This window comes from Aythya marila (assembly GCF_965140915.1).
Source record: "Aythya marila genome assembly, chromosome: 5".
In the NCBI taxonomy this organism is placed as follows: Eukaryota; Metazoa; Chordata; class Aves; order Anseriformes; family Anatidae; genus Aythya; species Aythya marila.
The window spans coordinates 36,816,400-36,833,991 of record NC_139046.1 but is presented as its reverse complement, the minus strand read 5'-3'; the positions used below and the strand labels follow the sequence as shown (position 1 = coordinate 36,833,991).

Genomic DNA, 17,592 nt, shown 5'->3' with positions numbered 1-17,592 from the left:
CGTAACAAACAGGATGGTCAAGAGGCAAGTTCCCTTTCCATTAGTTTTGGCTTCATTGTGGAGAGAAAAAAAAATGCACTTCTCCATTCTCCTTCTTCCATGTCAAATGCATAAATTTCATTCAGGGATGATGATCAGACACTTCTCATATAAAACAGAGATGATGGTGGAAAAAGCTTTGGAAGCACAGAGGAAAAAAGAGAGATTTCTGCAATTCCTAAGACATGACAGGAGTCTTCAGAACTGGCTTTGGAAATCACCAGCAATGCAGGTTGCTGCCACAACTTGAAGCCCTGAGGAGAGCAAAGCAGGTCTTACAGGTTGGTGGGATACAGGAAGAAACGGAGCATCTGCCTTGTGCAGCAGGAAGATAAATTGCATCCTGCCTTTGGCCCCATGCAGGCTAATTACAGTTATGCCCATCCTCATAGCAAGGGCAAACTACAGACCTTGTGACAAAATTACACTTTCCTTCTTGAACAAACCCACACCTCAAAAACTAATTTGAATTTTATAGCAGGTTCTCTGCTGCCACAGCTGCTTGTATTCAGTACTGGCCAAACGGCTGAGTGACACACGTACAAACCCTCTGGCCACAAGGCACGCTCCCATTTCCCAGACTGCTCACTGTCAAGCCTGGACAGCTTCAGGCATTCATCTGGGACTGGCGTCCCAGCCAGAAACTCCCAGAACCTCTTTTGGAAGAGATCAGGTTATTATGGAATAAGTTAACTCCTGGCAAAACTCTCTCAGCTTCAAGCTTACACCAAGCTGAATGCAGCCCAGTCCGGTCCGCTCTGTGGTTCCTAAAAGCATTCATTTTCTGCTCTCCCTGCAGCTCCCTGCGAGGGCTGCAGGGAGGAGCAGGTCCCTGCAAGAGGGCTGATGGCAGACCACGCAGCTTCACAGGAATACCAGCCTGAAACACATTGTTTCAGGGTCTCTGGTTAAGTGCTAATCTTCTTCCGGATTTGGATGCCAGCCCTGATTATGAGAAGTATGCGGTAAACAGAGCCTCGCCATGTGATACGAGCGCTTAACCCTCTTCCTGCTGGCAGCCGCGCGTCAGCACAAAGTTGCAGTGGGAACAGCAAAACCCCGTTTCCACGGGCTGGCTGGCCTTTTGTCCTCAGCTTGGTGCTTTGCTGCCATCGCCCTTGGAAAGCCGCGCTCACAGCGGAGGGATGAATGCCATTTCCACCAGGAGCAGCCCCCTGGAAGGCCGCTTTACGCGGTGCTCGGCCCCGTTCGGCCCCGAGCAGAGGGCTGGGCAGCAGCCACAGCCAGGCCGGAGAACAACGCCCGTCTGTGCGCAGCTTCACAGGGACAAGGGCATGGGCAATTCACATCCACAGCGGGGGGCTCTACCTCATCTTGTCTGCGGGCCAGGAAGGAATAATCCCGCTCCCAGCACACTGATTAACCAGCGGGTGGGCTTGAAAAGACAGGGCACGGTTGTCCCAGCCCTGTCCTCATCGAGCAATCGCTGGGCACTAGGGTGGGCACTGCCTGCTGCCCTGGGGCACCAGGGCCGCTGTTCCAGCACCCACCGCAGCCAGGGAGGGGAGAGAGGCCTGAACCAGCAGGCGAGGAGCCAGGGAAGGGATGGATTTCAGCCCCTGCTCCCTCCCAGGGGATCAGGTATCCTTATCGTCAAGGCAGGCAGGACCGAGTCTTCGCAGGCCTCTTCCTACGGGTTGCACAGATGGCCTCAGAGCACCGTGCGTGGCAAGGAAACATTTTCTTCCTGCACAAATCGGGCAGATCAACTCAGAAAGCGGAGTTTTCGCAGCACTACATTCAACTTGGTACTTAGCAAGCCTAGCCACCCTTACTAGTGGCTCAGGACCTCCTCACATCCTACGTCCTAAGCACTGCACTGGCAACTGCTGAAGGAAGTTAGTCACTTCCACATTAGACTGTCTCCCACGCCACGAGCAGCCAGCCCATTTCTGTCGGCAGGTAAGGGATTGTTAAGCCATTTAGAACTCATTTCTTCCCTCCTCAGCTGCCAAAACTGTTAAGCCTCTTGCTTTGCCTGGTGGGTTACTCTTTAGCACTTTTTTTCCCTGATGCTTAAGAACCCAGCCCTGACAACGTGGAGCCTGCCTCCAGCTCTCTGTGGTTTCTCTCTATTTAGGACCGCCGTACGACAAGTCCCAGACAGGAAGCTTCAGCACAGAGCCCTGACGCGTTCATGCTGCAGACTTTGAACTACACTTGAAGCAGCAGAAGGCAGGGACATATAGGTCTGTATGGGCAGCAACCAGGCAACAAAACAGAGCAGAGCAGCATGCATTTGTTAGGGAATAAGGAGCCAGGCACCCGTGAACGGAGCAGATGCAGCAGAGCACCTCCCTGCTGACAGGGGACTCCCTGTGGACTCACTGTGGGAGCAGCCAACCCACAGCACTGCCCTTTGCTCCCCAGACTCCCTAAAGCAGCCTTGGGACTCTTTAAAGATGGGGATCAGACTACTGGTACCTGCTCGTGGAAGAAGTCTGATATTCTGCAAAGCAGCATGGCAAAGGCTCCAGGTTTTAGGCTCTCAGACTCTCAGGGCTAAAGGCTGCACTGGCTGGGCACCTTTGTTTCCTCAAAGCTCCAGCGACTGGATCCGTGGGAACTACTCTGGGCTCAGTCTCTGCAGGACCTGAGGAGGAGGCAAACGTTCCTGCACAGGCAACAGAAGAAGCTTCTTTCCCAGCTCAGCAGCTGCTGCACAGCATTTCTTTGACCCGCTATTAAGAGCTCTTTTCCAGAAGGCAAGAGACTGCATCGGACTTGACAGTGAGACAGATGCCAAACCCCAGTCCAGGGCCAGTGCTCAGGGAACCAGCAACGTGATGGTCAGAACACAAATCCACTGCTACTTATTTCCACAGGAAAACCAGTTAAAAGCCTCATTTTCTTATGCTCTCTCCCATTCTCCCGATGCTCTCTCACTGTGGGGAGCTATGTAGGTTTAACTTCTCCCTTTTATCTGTTCGGTAAATTCATTTTAACCCCGATGAAGTCCATTCACATGGCTCACAGCTCAGGTCTGCAAGCAGTTACGCCGGAGCAACGCAGATGCTGTGCCTTGCAGGGTGGGAAGGAGCAGCCGGGGACAGGTACTCCGCAGGCAGCTCTTGCTAGCACAGCCCCTCAGCGCATCAAGCCTCCAGCACGGCCCCACTGCTTCCAACATTACTTGCTGGTGTCAGGCACATTTCCATTCCCCCACTCCAAAACCCTTCCCCCATGCATCTCCGCTATTTCGTATGGCTGGAGGTGGCTTTAAGCAGCATTCCTACCTAGGGAGAGCTGGCGGACAGCTTATTCTTTTCACATGCAGACTAGAACTATCACCTGGTCCAAGCTGCAAAAATTCAAGGAATTTGGGCAGGGTTTTAAGAGAGTGAGAACGCATTGCTTTGCTTTCCAACCAGCATGAGGTGTTCAGAAGCCTCTGCTTTTGCTCCAGCCCCAAATACCATATTGCTGAGAGACCGGTTTCAGGGTCAGCTTTGGCCACTTTACTGACAGTCTGCATCCAGCTGAGAACGGGTGACAGGTAAGCGCATGCAGACTGGTCTGAAGACTGAAACTGCACCTGGAGTGAGTCCTGCACCGAGTAAATGGATGAAGAAAGCACTCACCATTTGCATACACAGAAGTTAAATAAATTAGGTGCAAAACGTTAAGATTTGGCAGGTCTTTGGAATCACTGACTGCCAATTTGAAGATACCTTACATCACCTTCTGGCAAACTATCGAGAATATACTTTGCAGGCTACAGTTACACAATACACTTGTACACTAGGGCTGCAGAAGTACCAAATTTCACCAGCCAAGAAACAGATAAGCACTACATAAATTACATTAAGAGCTCTGGAGCATGCTATTCCTAATATATGTATGTAAAACATTTTGCCCACTCATATCTTCTTGGGAAGGCAAATGTGCGAATGGGGGGATAAATTAAACTCCTGTCAGTTTGACAGATGCAGGCATGTTGAGCTAGTATTGCTACTCCTATTGGAAGGGGAGCAGTTGTTCGCTGCACTCCAATTTCATGACAAATAAGCACCCTTACAAAACCTTGTCAACGGTTCACATGAGAAGCAGTCATAGGAGAACGTGACTTATGACTTCCCAATCCATCATACAGGAAGGTCAGAGGGGAACAGGAGCAGAACTGCGTTTTGTCAACACCTCGTTGCTTGCCCTAGCGTCAGGACAGCCCTCGCAACCCACAGAGGCACGCTTAGCCAGAGTACAGCTGCGTGTGCACTGTACCCCGGAGTGTTTCCCTGGATGGGATGAGCAGACTGAATCCACACCTCGCATCCTGGATGTGCCCATGGCACACACTTCCCTCTTTCAAGCCTGCCCGCTGCTGTGCTTCAGAGAACCAGAGCAAGGCTTACCCAGAGCTCACTGCCAACCAGAGACTTCCAATTAAGCTCTGAAGTGACACCACTGAAATACTATCTCCTTCATGAACAGACGAAGTTTTTAATAATTATCTTCAGCAGAAGCAGCTGCAAAAGCCCCTTTGAGTACCATACTGTTTTGTTAATGTATCGGAGATGAAAGCCAGCAGCCCACCTAAGCAGGACAACAAGCAGCAACCCAAGGCGGAGCTCTCAGTACGACGGCAGCGTAAGATGCCCAGAACACAGACCTCCCTCCTTAGCTCCCGTTAATGAAGGTGGGGAGAGGAAAGGCAAGGAGTACAGGAGGAGGAGGAATCTGGGACTGGGAAATACAGGCAGAAAACGAGAGATCAAGGAGTACCACCTGAGGCTTCAAACTCAAAGCAAAATGTAATGAAAACAGCATGCTTCTGTATATTCTCTCTGGCTATAGCCACATCAGAAACTCGCTCCAGTGTACTGCTGAGTTGGGAGGGTGTGGGGAAAGGACATCTCCTGCAATTTTAGAGTGACATGCTGAAAGCAGGCGTTTGGACCTAAAGACAACAGAAATACAGAGGCATAGCTCTGAGGCGGCCTACTACTAGGCCTCATGGTCATGAGAGACTGGGAAGCGCTGAAGCATGGTGTGCCAATAGTGGCCAAGACAGCACCTAAAGCAGAAATCCAAATGCATGGTACTAGCACAAGAAAACACGGAATTGACAATATTTTTTTCATTTGAGTCAAGTGGATTGTAAACAAGTACCACAAACACAGACACAACTTTTATTTGCTGTAATTGGCATAAGTAGCCTTAAGAAAACATCGATAAGTACGTGCTAAGAGTCCATTTAAAATCTGTTAGCATCTCTTCAGTGCTGCTGGCCATCCAGTGTCTGGGAACCATGCTCAGTGATCAGAGAGGTCTGTAGTGCAAGGTGCTGCAGGGCAAAAAGCCCACTCTTTCCCCAGGCACCTCCTGGCTGCGAGAACAGTGAGGAAGATGCCGGCAGAGGTGAAGAGCACAGGGAAGCAGATAGCTGCCTCCTGCTCAGGCCAGCAGCTGGTGATCGAGGCCTGTTCCCAGGGCCGGTCCCGAAAGTCTCTGTACTCAGTGCCTGGCTGTCCACACTGACCCACAGGGCGCCAAGCACACGTCATGTTGTGTGGAAGATCAAACAGCGGACACCGGGGTGGTGAGGCAGGTACGCAGACAGCAGTACCAGAAGTCGACAGCCTGCACAGGATCCTGAGGGTGACAACATCTCTCCTCTCCCAGGCTAAATCCACAGCATATGAAGTTGAACTCATGCTCAGATTTTTTTTCCCTCTGTTCCTTTCAGCTGCTGGGAGCCATGGTGCAAGCCAGGCATCTCGCTGCACCTCTACTGCCCAGCACCAGGCAGGAATGAAGCCTAGAAAAACAGCAAGATGAATGCTCGAGAGCAAAATGAAAGCTGTGATGAGAGTGTTTTTTTGCTGTTGTTTTTGTTTTTAAACCCTGTCCTCCGGCTGAACAGGCTTCTCATCTTTCTGACCCCACCAGAGGCCAAATACCACAAATGAACACCCTGCTCAGCTGCTGAGTCCAGAGAGGTGGCTGACTGATGGCTGGCACCCGGACAACTAGGTATTTTACTTTACCCTGGAGGAGCCTGCTGCAAGGTAGGCATTTCCTACCACATAATAAAAATAAAACAAACCTTAAGTACTGCCATGTTACAGCTGCCTCAGTGCCCTCCACACCCTTCGGCAGCACCATGCGAAGCCAGGACTCCTCTGATGTGATGGAAGCGAGCCTCGTGCCTCACTGTGCTGCTCCAGGCAGAGCAGCTAGTGCTCAACGGCCTCGAAGCATCCCCAGCTTCTCCCAAAGCAACCTTGAGGACTGGGATGTGGGCACACCAGCTCGGGGCCCCATAGCTCCCCTGATGTGGGAAGCCCTAGCGGCGCCAGCGTGGGCCCACGCCAGGCTCACCCGGAGCCCCAAGCACCACGGGCAGCGATCGCATCGCCCCTCGCAGCACCGCAGGCAGAAGTTGTTCCAAGGCCTGCAAGCGCAGAGGGTATAACACTCAGTTTTACTTACTGTAAGCAGTTCACTAATTACAGTAGTAATGATTGGATTATGGCCAGTTAACAGCTTTAAAGAAACAAGCCATTATAGGAGGGGGAGGGAAATATTCCTCAGGGTCTAGGCTGGAAACCGCTTTCAGATTTCGGCAGCCTACCCCGCAGGAAGCTGTTAGGAGCTGGCTGGGTCGGGCCATTTGCAACAGGCTGCAACAGCGAGGAGCAGTGTAACGTGTCACGAAATGATAGGCTGGCACCTGAAAATTATCAGTGTTGGAGGAGGTGTGCTCGCAGGAACAGAAGGGCTCCTGTTCATGCGCTGGCCCCATCGGCTCCAACACCCCTACGTGAGCAGGCCCAGAAGACAGGTGTGTGCATGCAGAGCTACACAGACAGCACCGTGCCGATGATGCCTTGTTTCAGCACGCACTGCACTGTGACTACAGGCAGTTCAGAAACTCTTTCGCAGGGGCCTGCTAGCTCCAACCACGCAGCCGGCTGCGAACACCCACGGTATCAGGAGCCAAAGGCACTCATCAGAAACGGCAGCTAGAAATTTCCTTTCCCTAGCAATTTCTGCCAGCGCTGGAAGGCCCGCAGTTATCAGGCATTAATCCCTTAGTCCCTCTGGTTGCTAAAAATCCATACAAGGCACAAGCAGGCCCTAAATGAGGAAAGCCAACCCCTTGCATCCCCACCACCCACCCTGCCCAGGCAAGGCCCTGCACCACCTGGAGCCACCCCACAGGTGCCCACCCACCGCAGCCTCCCCCTGTGCATGTGCTCAGTGTCGCCCCTCAGCACCGTCCTGCTCTGCTTGGTCTTCTCCTCCTCCTCCCTGCAGAGATCTTTGGCTCAGGGCTGGCAGAAACCGAGTTTGGTGTCACTGGCTGGAGGGCGAGGATTTCTGGCAAGGGAAACCAGTGGAGCTGGGCATCTTGCCCAGGGTGAGTTCACACTTGGCTCCCCACAGCTGGAAATGTCTCATCCGCAGCCAGAGTTCCCCAACGGCCCAACAAAACCCTTGGGAAACAGCAAGTTTCCACGCGTTGGCCATTTTGAGGCAGTCTGGTGCGTGGTAATGAACGTGCTCCCTCGCTGCCCCCACCCAGCCTCCTCTGCACCGCAGCCAAAGGGTGCTTGGCGAGCAAGGGCAGGCTCCTGTGCCATGCGAGGAGCCCAGCACAGCCAAGACCAACACGACTGCTCCTTCGACCACTCCTTTTCCTACAGAGCAGCACCAGAGGGAAGAGGAGGGCTGAACAAGTGTGCTCCTGCACCCCCCTTCCCAGCGCGCTCCTGCAGCCGGGCTGTTGCGCTCCTCACTTCATCTCCCAGGCCAGATAAAACATGTAGGAAACTCACCTGGAAGCATAAACACATTTAAAGAGCTGCAACTGCTCTTGGCTGCAATCAAAATTTTCCTCAGGAAATTAAGTATTTTCCGTTGTGATAAAACCTGGCATAGGCATGGCCTCAACAGCTTTAAACAAAGTGTCTTTACTTTGGCATTGTTTAGCAATTAAGAAATCCATTTACTTGTTTGTTTGTTTTTTTTCTTCTGTGGACCCAAATTTTTACAGTTTTCTTGTGGATAATACACTTTGGTAGCTGAAGTAGCTCACCATTTACTGAAGGGTACCTTTAAATAAGTGGAGGGGATCACAGGTAAGCACAGGGGCAGCAGAAGCTCTGTCCCTGCAGAGCCAAGGAATCCGGCCAGGAAGCACGGCCCTGGGACGTGCACATCACTTTCCATGATGAAGAAAAGAGCACTCTGCCGGGGTGTGGAGACCATACATGGATCTCTCTCCGTGCCTCGTTTCTCGGAGGCCTTTACAGGCCAGCTCCCGGAGCGAAGATGTAACAGCATGACTTCCATTTACAGCAGCGGTGAACTCCGACTGCTGGGCATCATATGCTGCAGCGAGCAGCAGCAAGTGCCCTGGCTGCCTGCTCCGAAGGCCATGGAAAGCAGGAGCTCCTCCTCAGCTGCCAGCTGGCCTTGGCTCAGCACCTCTGTAGGACGGGAGAGTTGTCCTCGGTGTTGTAAAAGGAAGCACAAATTTTCTGGGCAAAACTTATCTAGCACAGCAGCCCCTCCTCACCCAGCAGCATCACTCAGCTAGGGGATGGCTGTGTAGCGATACGGAAGAGGAGTAAACTCTGCCCCAGCTTTCTGCGTGAGAAGTTTTGGTCAAGCAACCATCCCTGCAGTGATGCACGGTGACCGCAAAGTCACAGCCATGACCAAAGCGGCAGCTGGCTGGTACAAGTCCCCCTGCCTGCCCACCGACCACGTCAGCCATCTAGGAGGCTGTTGGTCTCCCTGCAGCCTCCCCTGCCCATGAACTATCACCCCCGGGTGTTTCTATAAGACTGTCCAGAAGGGATGAATCACTGGCATTCAGAGGCTCACCTGAAACTACTCCAACTACGTGACAGATGATAAAGGGAGCCTCACGTCGGTGGCGTGCAGCGTAGTGAGTGTAAATAGCCAACGCAAGGCATTTTCACCTGCCAGTACGTCCCATCCAGAGCTGTACTTTAGCCCCCGCGCAGTGGAAAGGCCAGTTCTGCTGTCATTTCCCATAACACAGGGATGAACACATCTGAGAGGCTTTCAGTCTATCTATACAGAATGACAAATCAGAGTCACCTGGATGAGAGGCCAAAGTCCTGTTTCAGAGTGTGTGTACCCCAGCCCCGCCAACAGGAGCTGTTTTGGTGCACTGAGGGCAGAGAAAGCCTCCGCAGAGACCATGCCCTACTGCTGCAAAGCAGCAACAAATTTAGAAAAAGGAGAAGAGAGGACAAGTGCAGGTGAGGGCCTGAGGACAGCTGGCTGCATACTGACCCAACAAGGGTTGGCTTGCAAAGGCCTGACCCAGGCCTTACCAGTAGGATGCACGCGTTGCCAGCTGAGCAGGAAGGACACAACGACAGGAAACCAAAATAGGAACAAAAAGGTTCTGCTTTACTGCCCGATAGGGTGCTCAGAGGTTAAGCTGGCAGCGGGCCACACCACAGACATCCTATGGCCAAGTTCTGCTCGAGGACGGTGAGGGAACGGGAGCAGGGAAGATATGGCAGGGGAACAGGAAGGCGGCCTGTTTGCTGAGCACATCACTGCTGCCGGGCCTGCTCACTTAAGCATTTTTGGGGTTGGCCCAAGAATTCCCCAGTTGTGTCTCAGGGATGTGGGTGATTATTCAGAACCAAGCGAGGCTGAGGTAGAGGAGGTCAAAATGCAGCAGTGGGTGGCTCTAGGGACCTAGATAAGATGGGCTTTTGCAGTGTGGCTAGTGCCAGACCGAAGGTCCCGCCGCTGACAAGCCTATCTCACCAGTCTGCATCAACTCATCCCCACAGATCCAAGCTCTGGGTAACATGCTTCAGCCCCGGTATCCCACAGATGGAGCAAATCCTATGTCCCTAGGAAGATGACAACTCTGGACCTTTCTTGCTCAAGTGACATTTTTTCCACCTGGCAGCTGCCAGGCACGCTAAGCACGTGCTTCATGCTGCCCCTTCACAAAGTTCATCTCTCGGAGAGACAGTGTTTTACACTGCAGCACAAGACTTGTGGAAGTCATGCTACGCATGTTCCTTATGGTAATCATCATGTTCCTAATAGTCACACAGGGCAAGAAATCAGGCTTATATATATACATAAAAGAATAAGCTCTGTTCCACTCTGCTGCCTGTCCTCCCTCTCAAACACCGCCGCTCAGGTTGTACAAACTACCACCAGAAGTCACAGCAATGCATCCAGCAAGCCCCTGGGGCAGAAACTACACATTTGAAGTGAAACCAATCCACCCTATTTGCTGTATATTAGCAGCTTCCCAGTGTTTCCCCGAGACAGAGCTCCAGCCTCTTTTCTACACTGACTGCTTTTTGCACCTCGCCATCAGACGGAGCGCAGCCACCCCCGCCAGCCTAACGATGCCCCAGAGAAGGGCCCAAGTGTCAGGCACTATAGTGATAATCCGCAGGCATCTGGAAAGAGCCCTCAGCCCTTCTCCAGCAGCCCCGTGCTAGTTTTCACCATCTCTGTCACCTCTGCTTGTGCCAGCCCTAAGAACTCCAGGCCAGAAACTTCAGCACATCCCACCGAGGCTGCAGAGGAAAGTGCACAGGCCAGGGGGGCTCACCGAGTGCTGCTCCTCCTGCAGACAGAAACACACAGGTGGGCTGTGAAGGTGCATCTCACATGAGAAGAGCAAAGTGCCTCCAGCAGGAGCAGCTGGAGCTCGTTATTACAATTCACAGTGGCCACTTGGGCATTGTGAAGCACAGGTAGCATCCCCTGTAACACACGGGGCTTCTAAAAGCGTGGCCTTAGCATTCACAAAGCTTTTACTGAACAGGTTTACCAGCCCATGTTCTCACAGATACACTTGATTTTCATGGCAAGGCACCACCACCCCACACAAAAGCACCCATTTCCTTCTAAGGGCACAACTTCTCACCAGACTGCCAAGAAAACTGAAGTTTCTGCTTAAAGACACCACGTGGCAGGGCAGCAGACCACATGCCCCCAGCTACCCCATGCAGCACTGCAAGCGGGCAGGGGGGGAAGCAATGTCATCACATCAGGCCTCTGCAGCTCCACACCAAAAACGTCATGAAATTCTTGTGCCTGTGATTTGGTAAGCTGCTTGCCTGAAGCAGCGCGTGAGAAGTTCCCCAGACAGGCACATTTTACATCAGTGGGCTGGTAGCTGGATGCCTTTGAGGTATTTCATCCGTCCCTAGAGGATAAGGAGGATGAACAATTCAATCCTGTTTGGCAAGTGTCTCTCCTCACAGTGGCTCCTTGGGGTCTGTAGCAGCAAAGCCTTCCAAGGAAGGCGCAGTCTTCTTTTCAACCCATGTTTTCTCCTAAGTTTCTCTCTCAAACTGGCTGCTGCATAGGCGGTAAGTCGCTGCAAAGCACGCACGCCTCATTCATCACCTATCTGAAGGGTACGATGAAAAATAATGTTCTTGTCAAAAACCCACAAGCACACTTCCTGATCACAAAACACACGAAACCTGATCACAGAAAGCAGGAGGCAGCTCCCCCACTCAAGGACAAGTAGCTGATCTACAAAGCCAGATACTTGTAGAGACCCCCTACAGCAACTTCTCACCTTATCGTTCTGAAGAACAAGTATCTGGCGACAGCTATCTGTGTTAAACAGCAAAAGCTTGATCTGAAAGATAACAAGTACCTGGTGACCCGTATTGCCTGCCTGTATGACGGTAAAACAGCAGCTGAGTGAGCAGCCACACTGATTTCCCCATCCTGCTTCTACACTGGTATCAGCGAGTGCAAAACAAGGCACGGAGAATCCTACGTGCACCAGGGCCACCCTGCAAAGACCACGAGGGCCATTCATGATCACCTGCTGATTGTCATCATGTCACTTACAGAGGGAGCAAAGGGGCCAGCGCTGCGTAGTCACCACCAACGAGCATTTATGCTACTACTGAAACTACAGCGGGAGGTACTGAGAGTGACTTTAGCAAGCTAGAGATGGCGTGTGGCACCGCGCCTCCAGATGGGCCCCCAGCAGCCACCCGAGGTGCAGCTTTCTGGAAGTGTTGCCACCCTTCTCAAACCAGGGAGGGAGGGCACTCAAACCAAGGGGAAAGGAAGCGGTGACTGCAACTCGTACGTCTTGTCAGAGATATTAGTCACCCTCGGTACGAGCATGTTACCAGCAGCCTGGGAGGTGGGGTGTTTCTGCGAGGGACGTGAGCTAATTTCATGAGTATTTTCTACCCTTAACAACCCCACCTCAGACACAGAGGTGATTAGCACAGCAAAATTCAAATCATAACGAGAGCAGTAAGACCTGTCAGGTGCAGACACAGCCGTGCTACCAGATCCATAGCTTTCGGGGGTATGGGACCACCCTTGCGTTCATACGTATCTCCAGATGTAGCTCATGGCAGAGGGTTTGGGAGATTGCCATTCCCGACTGAGAATTTCAGCAGTTTCATGAGTAACAACTGTACGTAGCACTTCTTCAGGGCAGAAAACGTGCTCCAGAAGCTTGTGCTACCACTGCTTCAGCAGCACTGTACACCAGAACACTTCAGCTCTCTCAGCTGGTCACATCATTTACTGCCACAGGGGTGCCAACCTGGGGAGGCAGAGCAGTGCCGGACAAAGACAAGGCACATTTATTTCATTGATACCTTGAAGAGAAGCATGACTGTGTCTCCTTACAGCACTGAAGTTGTATGTGGCTGTCTTCTGTATGTTGGAACCAACACTGCTTCCTACTCACACTGTCAAGTCAGCAGCTGTCAAGTCTGCAAGCAATTCAGCATTTAAAGGGTTTGTTTCGCCCCCAGCTCTGCAGTTTGGACGAGTCACTTCAGGACACATTTTAAAATAAACTCTGAACAACCAGCCCACAAAATGGGCAACCAGAGGGAGAGCCAGAACCACCCCCAGCCCCCAAAAGCCCCCAGCAGCACCAGCAGCACCCCAGCACCACCTCAGACCCCTCTGGGACACTGGGGGGCAGTGGGAGGAGGCTGGAGGTGCACCACAGGTGCTGAGCACCCAGCAGCTCATCCAGGCACTCGGATGCTCCTGCACCAAGAGCCCCACAGGGCCCTGGAGAAGCCTGGCCATCTGCAATCGGGAGGGAGAAGTGCCTGGTACAAGCTTTCTACAGGGCAAGCTGGTGTGCCCCGACCGACAGCTGCTTTTCAGGTGGGACCTTGGCAATGGCTCTCAGCAAGCTCTGCTTCGTAACGCTGGAGAACAGCGAGATCGGTCTCGTTATGCCTTGGCCAGTGCTACGCCACGGCCTGACTCCAGACAGGAAAGAAGAAAAAAGGGAGAGGAAAGACAAGGCTGTTAGAAGAAACTACTGAGATGAGTCCAACAGCGCAGAGAGGAAAGTATTTTAATCCCCAGCAGAGACCCTGCTCCCGTACAAAAGGCTGTGCAGAGGCTCAAATCAAGCGAGAAGTAGCAGTTTGTTCTGCACATTACATTTTTTGCCACTTATGAATAGCAATGCTGCAAGGAGCTCTTTGAAACCTCTCAGAGTCTCTTCTGATAGGCACAGAAATGCCTCCTGTGGAAAGCTGTGTGACTGGAAAGCTGTTTTGCTCCGAAGCACTGTCGCTTCATCCCCAAATTTTAAACCAGCAGCTTCCCAGGAAGGGGCAGGTGGGAAGGTGTGAGACCAGTGCCTCTTGGCTATGTCACGTTTAGAGGCCTAACTTCACCCTCCAAATATGAAATATGAAATTCACTCTGCCATCCCTCGACCTGTGTCAAAGCAGCTCACGAGCCCGTACCTCGAGCCCTGCCCCAGCCAGCCGTGCCCCTCTCAGCGCAGTAGGAAACCTGCACACCAGCTCCCTGAAACCTGTCCTCCTTCGAGCACAGCACACCTGTTGAGCCCATTCCTAAAAATAAAATAAAAATCAGCAGATCTCCCTGCTTCTGATGCCTGCCATTGGCTCTGCTGAGCCCAGTAGTAATGCCACAATAACTCGGTGGTACTTAAGCCCCTGCACAGACCTTTCCTCGTCTCTCCTTCCCCACACTGGCACGGAAGCTTTGGGGTCTACTGCTGCCAGCACCCGAAAGCGAGTCTCACCCATGGGAGAGGCCTGGCTGCTCTGCCTGCAGGCAGCGAGACGTCAGCGATCTCCTGCTGATAAAGGCCCCGACTGAATGGCAGTGCTGCAACAGGCACAGCGATTTCTAAGAGCTGATCGTCCAAACAGCCATTTATGTAGGCAGAGAAATCGCACGTACAGTCAGGATTCATAAACAGCAGAATTAAGTTCACATAGCAACATCCCAGCCTTCTTCCACAGCGATTTTCTGCTTCTCAAATCTCGGTGCCCTTTTATTTCTAGACAGACAGGCTTTTAGAAATTCTCTAGCTGTTCCTTACAGGAAGGAAAACCTAAAACACGTGAGCCAACTAGAAAGCCCCAACAGTGGGCCAGAAGAGAGCCGACAGATCATTTGGGAGGCGTGAACCCCTCCGATTCACCTTGGTAAGCTATCAGTCCTGAGCAGGGAGACAGAGGTGCAGCTGTAATTACTGCAGTGACTTCATTTTGCAGGTGAGGAGGGGTTACGGTCTCAGCACACCCCAGGGCTGTGCCTGCTGGATGCTGTTACCTCCTGCCCTCTGAAGCGAGCCCCAAGGCCCCAGCACGGTCACTGGGAGCTGCTGGCCACGTAAAGGAACTGGCTGGGATAATTTCCGAGCAGACACACGGATACCTTCCAGCTCCCTCCCGGCTTCTCCCCTCCTGTGCGCGCACAAGTAACCCAAGTTAACGGAGCGGCTCTCTGTCCCCCTCTGCTGATAGGACCACGAGGACCAAAAAAACCTCCTGGAAGAAGGTAATTAAGGAAGCCGTGGCCTTCGGGGCACGTGCCACACAGCTCCTGCTTTGGGGCTCCTCGGGAAGCCAAAGGCTGGGCTCCTGCTCCCAAGGACCACGCCAGCCGCTCCGCTCCGCCTGCCCCCAGCGCCCCATGAAAGGCAAGGAGCTGCGCACAGCCTGAAAGCCATTTATTTCCCCTTGTGGGCAACGAGCAGTGCTGCCCACCTCGCCCTGCGCCCCAGGGGCTGTCCCAGACCCATCTGCAGGGCTGGAGGCAGCGATCGCAGCCAGGCAGCCCTCCGGAGCAGGAGGAAACTTCTCTCCCTCCATGAGTGGATGGTGGCAGATAAGCCACCGAGCGAGCACAGCCCAGACCGAGATTGCATTCCTCCTCCTCCTTTGTTGAGGTGCGAGCTCGCACACCGCCAGCTCGCTCTCAATTAAATGCCCTCGCTTGGGTGCTGCAATTCTCCTGCTGCCTCCCCGAGCGAGGAAGCCGCGGACAGGAGCCCCGCAGCTCTCACCTCCCGTTAACCCGATGGCGATGGCAGGAGAGCCCGGCAGCCCTCCACCCGCAAGCAGCGGAGGTGGGAAGGGAAGGTAACGAAGGGGAACGAGGGGGCTGGAGACCGAGAGACCCCTTACGGGGGGCAGCGGCACCCCCACCCCGGCTGGCTGGGAGCGGTCCCGCACGGGATGCTCCGGGCTGAGCACAGCGAGGAGAGCAGCGGCCAGGCTGCGGCTCCCCAGCTCCCCTCCCCGCTAGTTCAAAAAAAAAAAAAAAAAAAAAAAAAGGGCCAGAAAAGGGCCGAACGTTACCATTTTTGGACATGACTCGGCGCCAGCCCTGCCCTAGCAGCCCCCAGCGCTCAGCCCGCCGCCGGGGCCGGGTCCCCCCCGGGGTGCACCCTATTTTTTGGGAGGGGGGTGCGGGCTGCCCGGTGCCCCCCGGTGCCCCCCGGTGCCCACCTTCCGCTGCTGCTTCTCCCAGGCGGGGTCGAGCAGCAGGTCGCGGTCCCAGTCCTCCTCCGGCTGCATGTAGTCGTTGGTCTGCTGCGGGTCGTAGTGATCCATGGCGGCAGGCAGCCCTCCGTCCCTCGTCTGTCCGTCTGTCTGTCCGTCCGTCTCACCCGTCTGTCCGTGCGTCCTCCCCCCCCCCTGCCGCCCCGCCCCGCCCCGTCCCGGCTCTGCCGCTGTGCCCGGCCCGCGGCCGCTCAGCCCCGAGCAGGCGGCGGCGGCGCCCGCTCCCTCCCCCCCCTCCGCCTCCCTCCCTCCCCTCCGCCTCCGGCCGCGCGCGCCGCACCGCGGGGGCGGGACCAGACGCCGCGCCCCGCCCCCCTCCCGCCCCCTCCCGCTTCTCATTGGTCGACCCCGCAGGCGGCGCGCCGCTCATTGCGCCTCCCGCCCGTCCGTCACGCTCCCGCGGCCCCGCCCCCCCCCCGAGGCTGAGGGAGCGGCGGGGTAGGGCGGGCAAGATGGCGGCCGGGGGCGGCCGGGCGGCGGGAGGCGCGGTGCCATCCGCGGGGATGTGCCTCAGCTGCCGCCGCCGGCAGCCCTCCTCCCTGTATCGGCCTCTAGACACAGAGTACAATATGTAATGCACAACCACACACAACGTAAAGAAATAAAGAATTGCGATATCACTGCATTAAAACATAAAGAAATAAAAATTTGCGATATTTCTGGCTGTTTGAGCCCCTCCTCACTGCCCCTCACGTTCACGCCTCACGCCTCCCGCTCCTCGCCTCTCCCAGTCCCTCCCTGCGTTTCTGGGAAGTGCCGCAATTTTTCACTAATCCCGACCCTTAGATCCTCAAGGGCTCCGTAACAAAACTCTTGGCCGCAGTTTGCGAACTTACGGGCAGCAGCATGGGGGGCGGAAAGGAAAATAAATGTCGCTTCTGGACTTGGGACGCTTCCCGGCCCCGCTTGACCCGCTGCCCTGGTGCGGAACCGTACCGGCGACACCACAGGAGCACAGCGATGCTCCCGGGGGGTGCCTGTAAGCACAGCAGCACCCCACTTTTCCTCCTGTAGCCTCCTAAAGCTCTCTGTGTGATGTTAATGCCGACCTCCTTGGGGATCCTTCAAACCTCGCTGGACCAAACAGGGCTCCAGCGAGGTCCTTCTGATCCGACAAAAGGGGAGCGGGTGCTCCTAGGGCAGTGGGAACAGTCGGACCCACCTCCTACCCCTTCAGATGAAGGAGCCCAAGGACACTCGGGTAGCTCTGCTCGCTGCTCTTTTGCTTAACACATCGGCTACAGGTCCAAGCTTCCCTGGGGAGATAGCTGTTCCCTTGCCAGGAGCATCCATAAGCTCCTGTAGGAGGCCCAGCAGGTGAGCTGGGTCACTGCACAGCAGCACACAAAGCCGCGTGGAAGTGGTCTGCCCTTTCTGGGGAGACTCACGGCCAAGTTTCAGCTTTTATGTCCTGCAGGTATTCAAAACCATTGTAGCTCTGTGACTTAGCACTTAAATTTGAACTGCGTGTTGGACTCTCACAGTTAAGATCTCAACAAATTAACACTCGCATCATTCTTACCCTCCCAGCCCAGGACATGTTACCAGTAAGAACTCGGCACCTCTGAAATGCAGACATTTATCTGGTGGAATTTAGGGGGCTATAGCATGCCGTGGTGGATGTGAGGAAGGAAGCTGTCTCATGGCCAGAGATTGGGTAAAATCTATGCTTTTAAGAAGTGTCATGGAATAACAGTGACAATACTCATTATCCAGGGCTCATTTG

The 17,592-nt window shown here is 54.0% G+C and overlaps 1 protein-coding gene across 3 annotated transcripts in view; it reads right to left on the bottom strand.

Moving 5' to 3' along the window:
• Positions 1–15,990, bottom strand: part of ACTN1 (actinin alpha 1) — an 85,265-nt gene extending 69,275 nt beyond the window's left edge. For 2 of the 3 annotated variants that reach the window (XM_082762392.1, XM_082762393.1), the window contains exon 1: positions 15,813–15,989. In XM_082762392.1, the coding sequence (XP_082618518.1) occupies positions 15,813–15,917 (105 nt within the window). In that variant the 5' untranslated portion in view covers positions 15,918–15,989. Of the gene's footprint in view, positions 1–15,812 lie in introns of all 3 variants that reach the window. The other variant, XM_082762394.1, reaches the window with a different exon arrangement.
• Positions 15,991–17,592: the final 1,602 nt, after the last annotated feature.